The 19224-nt window shown below is 35.9% G+C and overlaps 1 protein-coding gene across 1 annotated transcript; it reads right to left on the bottom strand.

The window, feature by feature from the left end:
- Positions 1-4760: 4760 nt before the first annotated feature.
- LOC145584900 (uncharacterized) lies at positions 4761-7095 on the bottom strand. The gene is made up of 2 exons (XM_081641681.1): positions 5073-7095; positions 4761-4984 (listed from the first exon to the last, which is right to left on the bottom strand). Exon 1 carries the CDS (start codon positions 6928-6930, stop codon positions 6238-6240), a length of 693 nt encoding a protein of 230 aa, XP_081497807.1. The 5' UTR covers positions 6931-7095; the 3' UTR covers positions 4761-4984; positions 5073-6237.
- Positions 7096-19224: the final 12129 nt, after the last annotated feature.

Here is a 19224-nt window from a genome sequence, read left to right as displayed (position 1 = left end):
GCTACTTTTATCTTCATATTCCTTATATACTTTGCTGGCATAACTTTATAGTCCATATGATCTTAGCATTGTTTTCATTTTGATTTTCCAAAAATTGGAATGGAAAAACTTACATTGTTATTAGCCATTATATATTATGTTGTGTTTGGACTAATATGAGTATGATATTATATGAAGGCTTTGGGAATTTGTGGCTCTTGATACCCCATGTTAGAATATAGGTGCGGAAGTGTAGTGAGTAATTTGTATTTGTAAAAGTGTTTAAGCTAAATGGTGTAGGAAAGGGAGAACACAATGGTTGACTTTATCAATTGACAAATGATAATTATATTGCTTAGTTTCTTACATCACAACTCGGTTAATGCATGTTCACCGACTTACATTATGGCTTTCCTATGCATGCTCTAGAATTATCGAGGTTCTAGCTTAGATTAATTATAGTCTCTCATTTTTTTTAGGATACTTTACTTCCAAATATGTTTCTTTTGACATAGAATATGTAACATCCCCGATTTACTAACCAATAATAAATAAGAATTAAAGGAAAAATAAACAACCTTTAAACAAAATTGCGGAAGCATACACTTAAATCGGAGGTATTACGGTCACACTCGACAACTTGTCAAACGTTAAGGCTTACAAAATCCCAATAATTACAACCCAATAAATCTAAATGAGCTATTTATACAACTTTACAAACTTATTATAACAGACTAATCGAAACACTTGAGCTCCTTTAGCTACGATCACTTGATTAACCTGCTTAGACAACTTGACTGCTCACCATTAAGGACAAAATTCCAAAATAGATCGTCGCAGGGCCACCATAAGAAAAAGACATGGCCGCAAACACAAGTAGCACAACAAACAAATACACACGTCAGCAAAAAGCTGAGTAATCATCACATATCAGAATATATAAAATAATAGAATAATTGACAATACTAGCTCAATTAAACAATGTAGTTTAAAACTACATGGCACATTGTATTTTGGAAGTAACCTTTGTCAAACCCAACCTCGAATAATACAATCCTTCACTCAATTAACTCGTAACCAATAAGTGTGTCATGCTCTTTGTTTTATACCTAGTCTTGGACATGAGTAATTCAATTAAACCAACAAGTATAAAAACTTGAATACTCTCAATAACCAGAAAACACCTTAAACTAGACCACATACGGGTCAATTCCCACTGTAGGGGACCATATAAAAATATAAATAAAGATTGTACCTCATTCTTAACTCATGATTATAATTCCCTTACCAACATGCCAATGACTAAGGTATATAACGTCGAGCCTCAAACCAAGAACAAAATAATGATTATCAACCTTTTGATCTCATAAATCGATCAAATAATCTTTCACATGATAATAAACAATATCTCAATAATGATACATGTTCCCAAATTATATATGACGACATATTCGATTCATAAATATCTCAACTCTTATAAGACTAATACTAGTACCCCAAAATTAATTAACTCACAACCCAAAAATAATACTCTGCATTAATAACCCTAAACCTCGATAAAATAATACTCCTTATAACAACAACATTAAAACCCTAGAATAAAAACACAATCAATCAATATGACAATTAAATCATATAATACAACACAAGAATCACACATATATATAAATCGATCATACAAATAACAAAACATAAAACTTACACACAATAGTACGATGTACAATCAATACAAGCAATAACATATAATTAAACAATTTCAAAGATTAAGATACGTGTGATTACACATGATAAATAATACAATCAAATTAATCAAACATCTCCAAATTGATAAAGTGTGATTACCTTTCGGAAACAATTAAGCAAATATTAGAGCAAGGTACTCCAATGATTCACGAACATGACGAGTAATATATACTCCACCCTCACGATTAACAAGTCAGGCACAAATTTATCATGGAGATAATTATTTGATGCTTATAATAAAGATTAATGGCAAACAATATAGTCGCTGCCATAAACCCACGAAAAAAAATATGGAGATAAGAGAGAGAGATTTGATATCCAAACGGCTGCACAATATTATATATCAAAATCTTATTAGGGTTAAAATAGTTTATACACGCTTAAAAATAAAGAGTCATATTTAAATTAAAATAGGGTTTTAAAACTTTCCAAATTCTAAATTAAAAATATGAGATAGTAAAGTTGTTTAATAGATAAAATAAACTATTTTTTTTATAGAACATATTATATAAACTCATAAAATATTCAGTTATTACAGAATAGACTTAATCCTAGATTTTTTTTTTCTAAATTAGTATTTTTAACAGCCACCATTGTCACCACTCACCACTGCCACCACCCCCACCGCCACCACCCCCACCTTTATCAAGACCATTGTGTTCACCTTAAAACCACAAAATTAATCCATAGATTCACAAATTCCAACCATAAAAAACATTAAAATCACAAGCTTCTCTTATTGATTAACAAAGTTGTATCTCAAAATGGCACGGTCATAATATATGAGCAAATGTATCAACATTTTATTGTTTTTTGTTGTACTTTATTTTCCTCATTCTTCATCTCCTTCGCCTTCGTTCTCCATTAAGACTAAGAACCATCATATTCGTCATCATCATTCTGCTCATGTACACCACCATGTTCTTCGTCATCCTCCATCTTCTTCATCCTCCTTCATCTTTTTGGTGACTTCGCCGTCGAATTAAAAGAAAAACTCTAATAAAAATAGGTAAACAATGTCACGGTTAACCCCAAAGGGTAGAGTTGGAAAAAAAACACCAAAGGGTAGGATTTTTCTTCCTCTTGATTAAAGATATTAGTGAGATTTGATTTCTCCATTGAAGCAACATATTTCTCCATTGAAGCAACTCCATTGAAGTCTTAGAATTCCATTGATGGAGGTAAGAGGATGGAGGAAGAAGAACAAACTGATGAATGTCAAAAGAAGAGCGATGTACAATATTAACCCCCACATACATATTCAAAATGACACAAATACCCCTTTGAAATACTTTATATGTTTATCAATAAGAGAAACATGGAATCACCCTTAACCTCACAGCTTCACCTCAAACCCACTAAATTAAATGTGCATTACAAAGTCACGACCAAAAAATTTCCTAAATTTGCAAATTGAACTCATATGTTATTGTTGCAGTTTCTGATTTTTTATTTTTTAAAATCATGTGTTACATGTTAATTAATAAGGCAAATATTAGTCATCATTCTTAAAAACGTGATAATTTTAAAAACTAATAACAAAATGGAAATTTTAGATTTTAACACCAGACAATCACTGAAATTTGATTTTAACACCTTTCAAAAAAAAAAAATTTATTTTAACACCATATAAAAAATTAAAAATTTGAAGTTACCACCAAAATCTTTGTTCTGTTAACGGAACTGTTACTGGGCCCCACTCCAACGGATATTTTTTAAAAACCTCTTTATAAATGCACGATTCTCTCCAATTTTCTTCTTTTGTTAGCAAATTTTTGGTTTAATTAAGTTAAATTTGGTCGCATTTCATTCCGAAAAGCGAATTCATATCAAGAATTCTTGGGTTGTTGGGGACGAGGAAGGAATTGAAGGTGGTAAATAGGTATGTCTGTTCATACATCAAAATCGCACTTTCTCTGCAATTTAATGGCAAATTGAGCTTGTTTGGTATGTAATTATGGTTAAAATTCATTTAGTTTAGTAATGTAGTCATGTATTATAATGGATTTAATGGTTGGATTAATATTGTCGCATCTAAATGCCCAATTACAAAATTAGGGTTTATATGGAAATGAAATTGGGGGTTTTTGTATTAGGCAATTTTAATTGGAAGTTGGTGTTGAGAATGTTAATTCGTATGTGTACAAAGCAGCAAATGTGATATTCGACCTCAATTGATGCAGATTATGTCTTTTTTGAGCTCTTCCCCTTCAAAGGAGAAAAAATGCCAATGGCCAAGCTAACTAGCTGGACTACGGAGAATCCAAGAAGGAAGTTCAGATCTTGCAAGTTTTTTGATCCAGTAACAGAAACAAGGGGCTGCAAGGTCTTCGAATGGGTTGATCAACCTGAAGGGACAGATTGGCAAACAGGGGTTATCAACAACCTGTTGTTGGATAAAAAGGGAAGTTGATGAATTGAAAAGTGAAGTTGATGAAATCAGTGGGCAAAGGAGGTGCCTACTTAATGAAGTTGACAATTTGAAGATGAGATGTAAGGCTTTGAATGCTGAAAGAAAGAGAATGAACAGGGAGTGCAAGGCAGGGGAAATGTCTTCAATCAACTGTTTATGGGTGGCCATGGCTATTTGTATTGGTTTGTCAATTGGTGTAGTTTTCCTAACGGTTAGGGGTGTTTAGTTGTAAGCTATAAGAAGTAGGTGTTTAAATGAACATTTTGTGACTTGAAGTATTGGGAGCTTGTGCGTAATGAAAAATTTATTAGAATGAATTCCAACTATTTATCATATGTGATTGATGTTCATTTTTGATGGTTTTTAACTTGAGATTGAAAGCATGCATGCATTAAAGTAGGGAATGGGAAACTTTGTAATTTGAATAAAATGCAAATTGGTGAATTCAACTTAACTTGATAAGTAGTTTCCAAAAGCTGTAAACCTTCAGACTGTTTTAATGGCAATGACAGCCATACAAAAAATACCTAATCCAAGTTTCTGATTTCTCAAATGTTAATGACAACCATACAAAAACTAACACAAATGGAGTAAACTAACACATTGTTTTCTAAGTAGCCCTTATTACATCACTGAGTGAGGTTTACATTCTTGAAATTTTGCAGTTTGGCCCTTGTTACCACACCTCTATGTGTTGGTTGCTGAACTGTTGTTGTTGCAGGTTGGCTTGAGGAAGCCTTTGAACTTTTGTGTAGGTGTTGAGCAGTGGTTGTTGCGGGTTGGCTAGAGGAAGCATTTGTCTTTGACTTAGTCTATTGTTTAGCAGTGGTTGCTTCGCTAACTTGAGCTCTATGGCATGGTTTAAGATTGAACAAATTAGTCAGATTACAAAACACAATAAATAAATGTAAAGAAACACATAGGCTATAGGTTTTACCTTTTTTGCAGCTCTAATTTCTTTCTTCTTCCTCTCCTCAACCGTTCAAGGGGGGTCTGCCTGCTGGCCTTGTCACATCAGTATCTGGTGCAGCAGGCTGTTTGCAGGTCTTGGCATAGTGCCCAAAAACCCACATTTACTGCATTGTTTCTGCCTCTTTGTTGTGCTTGGCTGTGCAGTTGCATTAGAACACTCCCCTGGTTCAAGTTTCCTTTTTTTGCTCTTAGGTCTTCCAGGATGTACCTTAAATGCAGGAGGAGGCTGTGGTTCCCTCATTTTAACTCTCTTCCAGTGTTTTTGGGACCAGGCATGGGTTGGATAGGGGGTTCATAAGCACTCCTGTATGAGTGCATGGTGTAATAAGGGTCCACATATGCCTCTATGTCACCCCTGAGATCCATCATGCATGCATAAGCATGCACATAAGGAATGTCAGTTAGTTCCCAATGGTAACAGGTACAAGTTTCCTGTGCCAGATCCACACATTCTTGATCATCCATCAGCTGCACTTCAAATGTTTCCCCTCTTGATGGTTGCACAACACACTTCCTAACAACAAATTATATCCTACCCAGGACATTCCTCATATATGGGGTAAGGTTGCTTGTAATTGTTTTAAAATCCTCTCACTTTTCATTGTTCCTATTCATTACATACCTCCTCATCCATTCCATTTGGGTGAGGATACGTTTATCTTTGGTAGGCCTGGTGACTGCATTGAAAGTCTCACACATGTTGTTCAATATGTTGGACTTGCAATTTGGTGAAAATGCATGTCTACACCAAGACAGGGTGGGAATTTTCTCTAAATAATCATATGCCTCTTGTGACAACTCTTTGATAGAGTCCATGGCAAATTTATACCCAAACTGACAATATGTAGTAATTGAAACAACTTCAGCACAAAACACATTTGAAAGCAAGACATAAACATAAATTTCATTGCATATATATCAAATGAGTATAGGAATATGACTTACAGAAGTGGTTGCTCTTGTTGTACTCCAAAACAGTCACATATATACCTACAATGTATTGTAATCCTCCTACTGTCATTATGCAAGAAATAAAACTCATACCTCTCTTGAATGGCATGTAGTCTCAATACCCTCCTCAAGATTGAAGCATTCTTGAATTTCTGCCTTAGCTACATCTGCATGGGGTTCTAAAAGTCCACATCAGCATTAAACCATGGAGCAGTGTCCTCTTCTTCATCAGATCCACACAAGCTTCTTGAGTCATCTGAATCACCATCAGAGTTGACCTTAACTATTCCTATATCTAGGTCATCTCTCAGATCTGACCTCTTGCCTTTAACAACACCCTCATATATGCCACTGCCCAAACCTTTCCTCAAACTCTTGTTAACCTTCTCTAAGATCTCCTTTGACCCTTCAATAAACCATTCTTCATCCCCTTCATCAAATTCCTCTTCACCAGGTTCCCAACTTAAGTCCTCATCACTCAAATCTGAGCTAGAGTATTCATCTCCATCACTGCCACCATCATTCTCCTCATCAAACACCAATGCTTTAGCCTTTCCCGAAACTGTACCTTTCACCTTACTCTTCTCTTTTGCACTACCAGACACTCCAATTTCTGCAACCTTCTCCTTCCCTTTCTCTCTCACCAATTTCTCCCTAGGTGGACTTTCCTCCCTTTCAGTTTCTGTCTTCTTAAACCTAAGGCTCTTCCTAACACTCACAATAGACGGACTTTGACCCTTTTTCCCTTTTTTACTAGCCTTCTCCTTTGGGGGATTGGGTTGGGCCTGACTTATGGGCTTTAAATTAGGTTGTGCTGTCACAAATACTTCAACATACCCCTCTGCATTTACACTATCCAAAAGGCCCCTCATTTCATCATTGTTAACAAGTTCTCTTCTACCAGTGTTAAAGGTTTTCCCCTTCTACCTATACCAATAGTTGAAAAACACAGACACTTCCCTATCAGCATTAACAAACCCATGAATTGCAACTGTCCTAATGTATTCTACATCCAACTTAGACACTTGCACTTTTCTTCTCCAATAACACCACCCCCCACCCCAACAAAGCAGTTGTCTATCTTTGCTAACTCTTTTGGGGACAAAAGCACTCCCCACCCCCCCACTCTTAGACAGATGTCAACCATATCTTCATTGTCACCCATTATCTACCCACCAATAACACACAGAGATAATACTTATTAAAATCCATCTAATATATCAACACATTCTTAATCAACTAAACTAATTGAATATTTAACAACAAAGCACAAGTCCAACATGTATGCATAAACTATTGGAACCAAGTTAATTCCATGAATCAATAAACAAATCACAAATGCACAGTCTTCTATAACTTAATTAACATTAACCCCCTTTAATTAATCTCAAATTTCAAGCTAAACCACCGATTAACCTAAGTCGCATAATCAATTACAAAAAAAAATTGATTCTAGGGTTCCCTGTTTCAGTTGCCAAAAGTAACCCTAATTAAGCATAAAATTGCAATTTTGACATCAATCATTCACCAGTAATAGACGACATTGCTGTAAAAAGGTAAAAAAAAAAAAAGATACCTTCTTTGGAATCTTTCCCCTGTATTTGTCAGATTACCAGCAACTTTCGCCCTTTTTTTAAGATGGATGAAACCCTCAAAGGCTACTCTTCTACAACGTTGACAACACCCTTGTACTCTCCACTCCTCAACCACACAATTTTAAGAAAATTGAATGCCCTAGTTGAAGAAATTTTTTTGGGTAGATGAAGATTCAGATAGAATTCAATGAGAATGCCTGGAAGTATTCAATGAAGGAGGAAGAATCGTGTTACTATGTGTGAAAATTGGAGGTAAAACTAAAACATGGGACCCACGTCAATTTTCGTCACAGAAAACGTTTTCTGGTGGTAACTTCAAATTTTTAATTTTTTATGTGGTGTTAAAATAATTTTTTTATTTTTTTTTTTTTGGGGAGAAGTGTTAAAATCTAAAATTTCCTAACAAAATAGTGGAGACAACTTTTTCTAGTTTCTTATTTTTGGTTAAAAAAATAATGATCCAAAATTCTGAGTAATAAGAGAAGGAGAAATAAGAGAGAAGTATCATTAGATTTGGGAACATGAGCAAGAGACGTTTTATGTCCTGAGTATCACCAATTTCTCTTAAGAGCGAAAAGAACGCCCGGTGGTGGTAGTGGAAGTGTACTTTCCTACCGAGTATAGATAATTAGTTGTAAAGGAGACAAATAATAGTTTGGTGCCATGGTGAAGGGCTGGTGGCTGTGAGAGAGGAGAGTGTGGGTGAGTTTAGGTTCTAATCTGAGGGAGGAGATATAAAAGCAAAGAGGGTAAAATTGACATTTCACAGCAAAACATATTACCTAAATAAGAATGTAATCTAAAAAGTAACTTCCATAAAAAGGTTGTGTCATCTAATTTGGAGTGGAGGAAGTATGTCAGCTATAACACCAAACTAAAATAAAATTCACTAAGACACAAATTTCATCAAAACATAACTTGCCCAAGCAAGCATACCACATTTCTAGTGAAATTCAAATTTTGCTGAATTAAGACCAGCCAGACACCAATAAAGGTTCGCGCATATCTTACAACTCCTACAATCATAGTTTCTTTAGCAAAGCTTGAGCATAATTAATCATTACATACAACGCATTCCATGATCCATGATATATCTCCACTTCTGTCTTGAACCTTGCAGCCCTTCAGCCGTGTTCAGCGTGCTTCATATTGTACAACTGCAATGAAAACAGACAAAATCAATTGTGTAGAAACAACAAATCATTTTACATATCATGCAGGGTACAATATTTCAATGCCTAAAAACCACAATGTTCACAACCCTTGTGACAATCACAATTACATATCACGCAGGATACAATATTGCAATGCCTATATGGCTATATAATACAATCTTCACACAAACCTTGTGACTCTCAATTACAAAATACATTGTTTTCATATCTTTCTGTTCAAGTAAGACACGATGTAAGACCGCAAAAGGCTCAAAGTAGTGATCGTTCATTACTATTTTGTATCACCTAAAATCTATGCTTTAGCCTATGGAAAAAATAGATAAAAATAAATAAATAAATATATATATATATATATATTACTCCCTTCTTCCCGAGAATTCAATTCACTAAATATGGGCTTTTGATACAAGGAAAGTTCTGAATATATAAGCTGACGTAAGAAAAAGAGTAAAGAGATGGAGTAAAAAATGGGTGAATGTGAAAAATAGATGGATAAATCAAGAGTGAATGGAAAGGTAAGGCAAAAGAGGTAAGGTAGTAAAAAGATTTGCCGAAAATAGAAAATAGAATAACTCTTTTTAAGGAGAGAGTCAAACTTTTGGGAGCACAGTATGTAATACATATACTTCCTCCCATGCTATAAAAACTCTGCCACATCGGCATGATTCACCCAATATGTAACAGAAATTGAAGCCACTAAATCAATCAATCAATCAATCAATCAAAGCCTTAATCCCAAAAGTGGGGTCGGCTAACATGAACCAAATTTGATTATTCCGTGTAGTCATCAACAAAAATCTTTCTCCTCCATCCCTTACGAGGTGAAAAAAATCTACCACATTAATACACATCTGAATCGCCCAAGAAACAGCCTGAATTTACAAATGAACTACTTTTCTGATTTTTTGAGGAAGTTTTATGATTTTAGGAGAAGATAACTGTAGAAAGGTTTTTAAGTTTGGGCAGAAACGAAAAAGTAAGAGAGCGAGGAAAGGGAAGGGATGAATAGGGGTAGATGGTATCAAATCAAATAAATATATTGCCTTAAAAAAATCTCTTGAAATGCAAGCAACCAGAGACTGTTACAACTAGGAAAAACAAGCAAATCAAAACTACTAAATCCTATTTTAGATGGACCTAAAGTATAGATATTGCATAGATTAAAAAAAAAAAAAAAAAAAAAAAAAAAAAAAAAAAAAAAAACTCTCTTGAATTGCAAACAACCAGAGCCTATTACACACTGCATCAAATAAATTCCATTACTGAAAGATGCAAATCCACTAGAAAATAAAACATATGCAAAAAACAGTCCATAAATTTTAATACCAAAATAGTGAGCAAAGGGCTCAGATGATTTGGCCCCCATTCTTTAGCCTAACAAAAGGTTTAGAGTTGGAAGCTTCACCAAAAATTTTATACTAAACAAAAAATAAATTATACAACTCATGGAACCAGAGAGAAAAGTACATGATGGTTTTGATGATTTCTGCCTAGAGAGCATACTAAATTGCTCAGCTCAAGATGTAGATAAAAGGGGGAGGGCAGTTGCATCTCTCAGTGTAGATCTCCACAACACAAAACAAAAGTGTCAATATCTAGAGGACTACAGCTAATGTGTGTAAGTGGTGAGATTTAAGAATGATCGACATGTTATCTTATAGCTGCTTATACAAAATGTAGCACAGAGGAGGAGCAATCAAAATTCCCAGTAAAAGCCGATGCTGTATATATTAGATTATACTAAACTAGTCAAAGACAGTCCTACAAAATCCAACTCAGAGCACACAAGTGACAACCAAAACACTTCCCTAAAGTTTATACTATGAAACTAATGTTGTAATTCTTCAACTCCAATAAATTAACAGAATACAAATGCACCAAAAAAGAACATACATAAACACAAATAAAAAGAAAAAACTGAAATACGTAAAGAATCAAACTTACTGCGACGAGTTCTTTTCTTGTAGAGAATGCGATAACCACATTCTCTGCACTGAATGACATCTCCCGGCTTCAGAGTGTTCTCTTGCCCACAATCTACACAATCATAAACAATATTAATTTTCAAATAATCCAACAATTTTTCTGCCAAAATATGGATTTAATAACTGACATGCAAAACATAATTGTAGGAAATTTAAATTACCTCCACAGATATAGCTTACTGGTTCAGGTTGAGGATCCATTGCAAACTAAGAAACCCTAAAAATCAGATAAAGCAAATTAGGGTTTTCCAAAAAAAAAAAAAAAAAAACATTGGCAATTCAGTTTTATAATGTACTCGATAACTTTTGATAAATTTGTGTTCAAACAAGATAATCCATCAATTACTGCTAGAGTTTTGCAAAAATTTTAAGGGCTTTGGCCAAGAAATAAGACGTATAATTTCATAGTTGAATTCTAACATTAAAAGGTTGTGCAATACATTAGCATCCAAATTTGACTCAATTATCAAAAAAGGCTCGAAAAATCACATAATTTTTGGGATATTTGATTCATTTTTCAGATTAGGCTCATAATTTTGTTTTCATAATCTTAGAAATTTAGAACCAATAGTTGAGATTTTCAAAACAACAACTTACCTCAGAAGGTGTTTCAATGGGGATACAAGTATTTCAATGGAGAACGTCAAGTGCGCTTCAATGGAGGAGTGAGACTTCTGAGAGGTTTCGACAATTAGAGCAATCCAATGGGTTGAATCCCTATTAAAAGCCCTGACCCGCCCCTGTTATATTCGTAGGGTCAAATCCGTCCAATAAATAAATTGGGCGGAGTCTTAACTCTTAAGACGATCGTCCAATTATAGGTCCTTAACGGATTTGAAATTAGAAACTAGGCCTATTCACAGATCGGATATCCAATCCAAAAATATGATTTCAGATAGATATCCGAATACTAGGGTATCAAAAACTGATATCCAAATCCGATGCGAAAATATTGAATGTCCGAATATGAAATTTTTGGATCAGATGCTTCACATATTCATTGTCCAATATTAAGTAAAACTAGTATAATACCCGTGCGATGCACGACTTATAATATTAAATAAGATTAACTATGTAATATGCGATATTAATCCAACTTAACTGTATAGTGTGAATGATATGTTGTTGTAGAAGTGTTTTTGTTAAAACTTCTTGCTCCCTGATCATATAGGTAATCATGCAATAACACAAACAAATCAATTTAAGTTCCAGGCCAACACATACAATGTTTGAATAAAAGTTAAATTAATTTACTCTAACCACAAAAATCAAATAAAAGTACTTAATGCCTTTTCAACCTACTTCGTCTATTGGCTCATGTAACACGTCTTCATGTGCACAATCTAAACCTTCAAGCTATACTATACTTTATAAGCAATAATATTATAGAATGAATTTGATTACTTACTGTATACACCCATTTGTGTCTTCCCAAAACCAAACCCAGTGATGAATAGCTTTTGCGTCGAATGATAATCGAATAAGGTGAAAGTATGAAAGGTCAGGTGTTGCGGTTAGTTTTTATTAAAAATTCTTTCTTTTTGTTTTCGAAAAACAACTCTATTTTATGAAAACAGCCAATCCAGTTTAGTTTGGTCCACGACAAGGGTCCAATAATAGTGTAGTTGGATGGGGCTTGCAAAGAGCTTTCCAACGATATATTATAAGCCCAATTCCGATGTAATGAGGAAGTTATGGCCAAAATACTAAAATGGGTCTGGTTTGATCTTTACATGCGGCCCAATGATCTAGGGGAGGGCCCAATGTTAATTATTATTCCTAAAGTTATTAGAATTAATTATAGTCTTCTAGAATTCTCTAGAAGGTTCTTTTAACTCCTAATAAAATTAGAATTAATAATTATATTTTGATAAGTTTTACTTGGAATAAAATATTATTTTATGAAAATACGATTTCAGTTTTCACACGGGCTTTACAAGTCAATTTTGATTGATAAGTGGACTCCGTGTTTGAAAGCGCGTAGGAATCCAGGCTGTCGCCAAACGACAGGCCTGTCGCTACGCGACAAGGTTGGTTTTGCGGCGACAGCGTGGAGTTTTATTCCTTATCAAATTCTACCTATTTACGGACTGTTTTCTTATAAATAGGGTCCTGAACCTCCGTTTTTATTCATCAACAACCATCAATTCTCATCTCCAATCAATCTTTTCTCTAAGCTCTCATCTCTTTAGCTTTTCACAAACAGAATTCCGCATACACGAGATCTAGGAACACCTAGCCAAGTTCGAAGTTGCCTTCGCCCTAGACGTGAAAGGTTATAATTTCTGAGGGTTTGGTCCCAAATCTCTATTTCAATTATTTGATTTAATTGTTTTATTTTATATTTTCCTTGAAGTTACTAACGCGTGTATTTTGTTATTAGAAAGAGGCACGAGGCATCAAAGTATGTAATCTTATTGCTCTATTCTTGTAGAAAACATGTTTATTATTTATTAATTCCTAGTATTATGTTAGGATGCTATTATTGCTTTCTAGTATCATGTTTAGGGTGTCTTTTACTCTTTTCTAATATCATGTTAGTACCATGTTAGAGCTAAAGATTTGATTTTTAATGCTTAGTGACATGCTAGGATTTGTTATTAATCTTGTTAGTATCATGCCTAGGATTTTGCTGTATGATTATTATTATGATTGTTATGATGATTATTATTATTATGATAATTATTATGTTGCTTGATGCTTATTTATTGTTATTTCTTGATCACACCTTTTATGCATGTTTAAAGGGAATTGGTACTTGTAATCACGCTTAATAGGATAATTAATAATCTTGTTTAGGATAATATGATTATAATTCAAGTGATCGCCAATAATAGTTTTATTTGTGCATTAAATTCAACCAACATAGATTAAACAGGTTTAGGGTTAACCTATTGATTGCATGTTAGTCAAACAGCGCACATGAATACGAGAAGAATAAAGTAGAGGCCTATTTAGAGCAGGTTCAATCTCTTTTAGGTTGGATTTGTACCTTCATCCCCGAACCTTATTTGGTTCAAGACCTTTTGGAGTTGACGATCTCATGGATCGTTAAGGGGTGTAATCTTCACCTTGTGAACGGTTTACAAGTTCCTAAAACTTGTTAGCGACTCTTTTACTCTAGCTTCCTTCCCTTTGGACGCCACCATGCTTAAGTGTATGATCACAGTGGGGTTCAAGTTTGGGGTTAATGCTTGAAATATTCCCTACAGTTTTTGGCGACTCCACTGGGGAGGATTTCTATTTTAATTCCTAAAATTTATTTTGGCAATGATTTAGAATGAGTGGATGAGACTCGAAAAGTTCTTAGTATTTCATGTGCGTAATTTTGATTAGCATTATTGTCATATGCATAAAAAAGGTCCTCATTGGATAGACCATCCGAAATGAGTAAAAAAACATAGGATTTTTACACGTAGGAAACTTGAGAAATATCTTTCACAACTAGAATTGAAAGAATACTGCGAAATCTGGAAAATTCTAAGAACGTAGATACCTGTTGAAGCATGTAGGAACTAGCGTCTAGAAAACAGGATTTTCGCCTGTAAAGTGCTTTTGTCGCCTGGCGACAGGGGTACTTTTTCGGCGATTGTCCCTGTAGTCTGGCGCCAAGTTCTTCCAATATCGAGCCAGAACTCTGCCTTCTTGTTTTGACCATTTCTAGCACTATTGGCTCGATTCTACTTCCTGGTTGAGTTTTTCTCTCTTTTCTGAAACCCATATGTGTTCTACATATGGACATAACTCTCTGGGGGTTCACGCTCCATCTACCCAATCGAACGCTTCTGGCAACGACGGGTACATCCGAGTTTGTGAATCCACCAAACCGTGGAAGCAAGTTTTTAACTTGCGGGGTCCCATCCGTACGCACCAACCCTTCCAAAGGTAAGGCTTCCGCGTGATGCATCCGGACTCATAACCATGGACCCTCTTTGAATAACCCGTATCCTTGAACTTTAGAGAACTAGAGCCATGGTTAGGTTACAAACTCATTGCATCATATTGTGACTATTTGAACTATTTGTGCATTCTTTGCGTGTGCATACCCTATATGTGCTAACCGTTTGTTTGACTTGTGTTTAAGTCTAAATAAACTAATTAATGACTAAAAAGGACTTTGTCTAACTAATTAATTAATTAATTTGACTAATTAAAGACTAATAAAGTAATTAATCTGACTTAGTACGACTGTAGGCATGTCCCCTTAGAGTAAACTTACTGGAAACAGTCCCAGATTAGTGTTCCAGCAATGGCGCAGAAGTTTGGGCTGTAGGGCCGCAGTTTACTGCTTGTCGCCTGGCGACAAGCTTCAAGCTGTGGCGACAGTTCTGTTGTTCCAGCGACAGTCCAGATTCTTACTCGAGTGATCACGACGAGTCTAATTAACCAGTCTGCTAATCAGTTTAACCAATTTGTTAATGGCTTTAGCCATATTTAAGTCCTTAATTGAGTCTAGGCACTTAGTCCCATGGTCATACACAATAGTCAAAGCATGACACTTGCACTCACTTATAAAGCACACACGTAACATGTATGTCACACCTTGACCATGTCTAGAGAATCTTAAATGCGTGTTTTCCGTCATTTTTTTAGGGGGGTAAGTCGGATATTAATCCTCCAATTAAACCACTTGTTTGAACCCATTCCCAAAAATATGCACCCTATTTTTGTTTTTTTTTTAAACCATAAAATCAAAGTCAACTTGAGTCAAGTCATTAAAACAAATATGGTTTAATCTATAGCGTGTGGTTAAGAAAGGAAGGGCGTTTAATCAAGGACAACACTTTCGTCAAGTCTCACTTTTTGATAAGCCAATCGGTCGAAAAAGGAAAGCTAAGAAGATAATGGCAAGTCAGGAAGAAGTCAACGAACTCAAGGGACAAGTAGCTAACATGGCTGAATGTTGAAGAATCTGACTCTTCAAATCAATGACTCTGTGAGACAACAGCAAATGGAGCTCATCCAGGAAAGTTTGAGAAGACTATCCAATGACTATAGATTCCAGGGCATTAGCTCACAAGGGGTCTCGGTGGACAAGAATCTTCTTCCGCAGAAGTTCAATGCCAACGACATCCCGAAATTCAAGGCAATGGATAACCCTTATTTTCATTTAAGAGCCTTTGAAACTGTAATGAATATTAAGGGAATAGATAAGAAAGCTTTTCATTCTGTGTTTTCTCTATCTTTAGAAACCGTTTGTCAGCAATGGTATTTTTCTCTTGATAAAGAGAAAACCTCTAGTTGGGAGTCAATTGTAAACGCTTTCATTGATAGATATAAATGCAATATTCAAGTTGAAACTGATCATAAGGAACTTGAAATACTTAAGTAGAAAGAGAATGAAGGCCTTACTTCCTTCTTTAATAAATGGAGGGAAACTTCTGCAAAGATGGTTGAGGTGCCTAGTGAGAAAGCATCTGTGAGGATGTTCATCAAGAACCTCCAAGAAAAATATTCTAAGCATCTCAAATACCAAAATAACTTGCACACTTTCAAGGCCGTCTATGACATTGGTATCAATATTGAAGACGACCTAGCTAAACAAAAAGCTGCTAAGAATAGTAACTCTAATAGTGGCTGGAAAGGCAAGAAGAACGACAATCCTTCTTCTTCCAAAACCACCCACTCAAATAATGTTAGCACCTTTAATTTGAATGAAGTCCTTGCTATGAATAATCAAGGACAAAAGAAACCATTTAGGAGGAACTTTACTCCTAATGGTATGAGTTATGACACTGCATTCGATCGCTTACATGCAAAAGGTTTTATAACTCCCATAGGACCGTTTGGGGACCCACCTGTCGAGAAGAGAATGGCTAGCTGGAACCCTAATGCACATTGCAAGTATCATCAGGGTAGGGGCCATCTCACAGAAAATTGTTGGAAGCTAAAGGAAGCAATCCAAGATTTGATTGATAACAACAAACTTCCATTGCCCCCTGCAAGCAAGAAGCCAAGTATCATTAATGCACCACTGTCGGATTCCTGATTTCCGATGAGGAAAATCAGGTTGACCCCTCGAATCTCATTAAACCTGTCGAAGCCATTGAAGAAGAGGAGGAAGTCTTCGAGGATGCCGAGGATTATTTTCCTTGTGGACAAGAACCTGCGACTAAACAAGAAGTGTGTATCCTTATTCAGGTTATGTTGGAAGCAAGAGAATTATTACGCGAAGCCATGGAGGTTATAAAAGAACGAAACGAACTATTCAAAAGTAGACCCCTACCTAAAGAAAAGAAATCGTTCTCCCTCTAAGTAATTGACACACCCAAAAGGGGCAATAGGCCATACACTCCAATTAGGACTTCTTATGCAAATATGTTCAAAATGTTCTCCGAGAATGGTAAAATTCAACCTCTCAAACCGAGACCATTTGAATCACTAAAAAGGACAGATAGGTACTACTGTCCATATCATCAATCGGGAGGACATACTATAGAAAGTTGTTTCAAGTTCAAAGACTTGGTCCAAAGATTGATTGATAACAAGAAACTAGCTTAAATCCCACAAGAACGAGATGCTACCATTAATGGGGTTTGGGATAGTGATGACGAGGATGTTTACCTCAAGGACGTCGAAGAAACTCCACTTTCGACAACATATCCAGTAGGTGACATTTGGGATGAAGAGGATTCACCCATAGATGTCCTCATAAGATCCGGGAGAATGCAACCTCCCATTACTACCCAACCTATTCCCGCTACTCAGCAAGTTCCCATACCAATCATAGAAGACAACGATGTTCTCAAACAATTAAAAAAGACCAAGGTCGAAATGAACGTATGGAAACTTCTAGCTACATCCCGAGAACATAGAGTTGCGGTCATGGATGCCTTAGCTAAAGTAGGGATAGATTCGGACACCACCCCTGAGGGGTTGGCTAACTTCCTCACAAGTGATCTCCCAAGTTCTATTAATTTGATCACTTTTTCTGACAAAGATCTACCGCCGGAAGGTGACAAGCACAACAAAGCTCTCAACCTCACAGTAATTTGCAAGAGAATGAACGTCCCTATGACTCTTATAGATAATGGATCGGCAATTAACGTTTGCCCACTTAGAACTGGGAGGACGTTAGGGATAAGAGATGAAGACTTATCTCCATCAACACAAGGAATAAGAGCCTACGATAACTCACTTCGCCAAGCATTAGGCACAATTACTATGAACATAACGACGGGAGTAATTGAACATGCCACCACATTCCAAGTGGTAGATATTAAGGCCTCGTTCAACTTACTGTTGGGATGCCCTTGGCTTCATGACCTAAAGTCCGTCCCTTCATCTATTCATCAACAAGTGAAAGCCATAGTTGGAGGAGTACCAATTACAATCGATGCTTCACCCATGAGGATCAAAACAGTAGAAAATCCACTAATCAATGTGGAGCACGATGAGAATGACGAAGATTTGTGGGGCTTTAATGAAGAGGTCTCCTTAATCGAGGAAGATGAAAGGACCCCTCTTCGCTATGACCTCCACTCCAACATGATAACCAATGCTATCCTGAGAAAACAAGGACACTTCCCTGGAATTACTCTAGGAAAGAAGAAAGGGATAGCAAAACAGATGGGACTACCTGGCCTCCCTAAATTAGATACTTTCGGACTTGGTTTTGAACCGACTCTTAAAGATCTAAAGCGAGCTCGGGAAAGATCAAAAGCACGTAGAAACGCTCGTATACAAAAGAAACTAATCCCAATGGATCAATACCCTCTTACTTTAAATGGACAGTTCATAAGAGAGGGAGAAGATTATCCATGTTACGAATTTCCAGAACCCTTTGTTGTAAACGGCATAAGATAACTTGGGTTCGAAATATTTCTGGATTGCTGCTTTCTAGATAAGATCCTAACTCCTATCCATAAAGAAAAAGCACCCCCATGCTTTGACTTTAATGTCATGGGACTTCTCTTTGGGCGAGAAAAGAATGAGCCAAGATATATAGAGGATAATTCCTCACTCATTCAAATAATCCTACAAAGCGAGAACTTTGATCCTTCCAAGCTCATCACTCCAGCAGAGGATTTAGTGCGAGGATGGCGCAAGACAGTGAAGGTGACTACTGCAAGCGGAAAGAAGATCTTAATAACTACAGGACAAGGGCCAATGTTCGAAGAATTGTCTTAGTCTGAGTCTGAGTCTGCGTCTTCCCCTATCGAGTCCTCTAAGTCTCTAGTTGTAGCACCCCCCTCTAGCTCTTCTATTTCAGCATCTACTCCTAGGATAGTTAACAATCAAGTCCCAACGGACATTTCTTTATTCGATGTAATGATTTCTGAGTTTAATAATATGTCTTCTTCCCCTTCTTCCTCGTGTTTCTCTTTAGCTCAAGATGATGAGTATTGCTTAACTAACTATGAAAATGACAAAGAAATTATTAAAGCAATGGAAACACTTGAAAATAAGAC

Source organism: Chenopodium album, chromosome 16 (assembly GCF_948465745.1).
Source record: "Chenopodium album chromosome 16, dcCheAlbu1.1, whole genome shotgun sequence".
In the NCBI taxonomy this organism is placed as follows: Eukaryota; Viridiplantae; Streptophyta; class Magnoliopsida; order Caryophyllales; family Amaranthaceae; genus Chenopodium; species Chenopodium album.
Note: the sequence above shows the minus strand (reverse complement) of the source record. Positions and strands in the feature narration are given on the sequence as shown.

Bases quoted from the DNA above. Each gene is read 5' to 3' on its own strand.
- LOC145584900 (XM_081641681.1), bottom strand. From the start codon at position 6,930: ATGAGGGGCCTTTTGGATAGTGTAAATGCAGAGGGGTATGTTGAAGTA.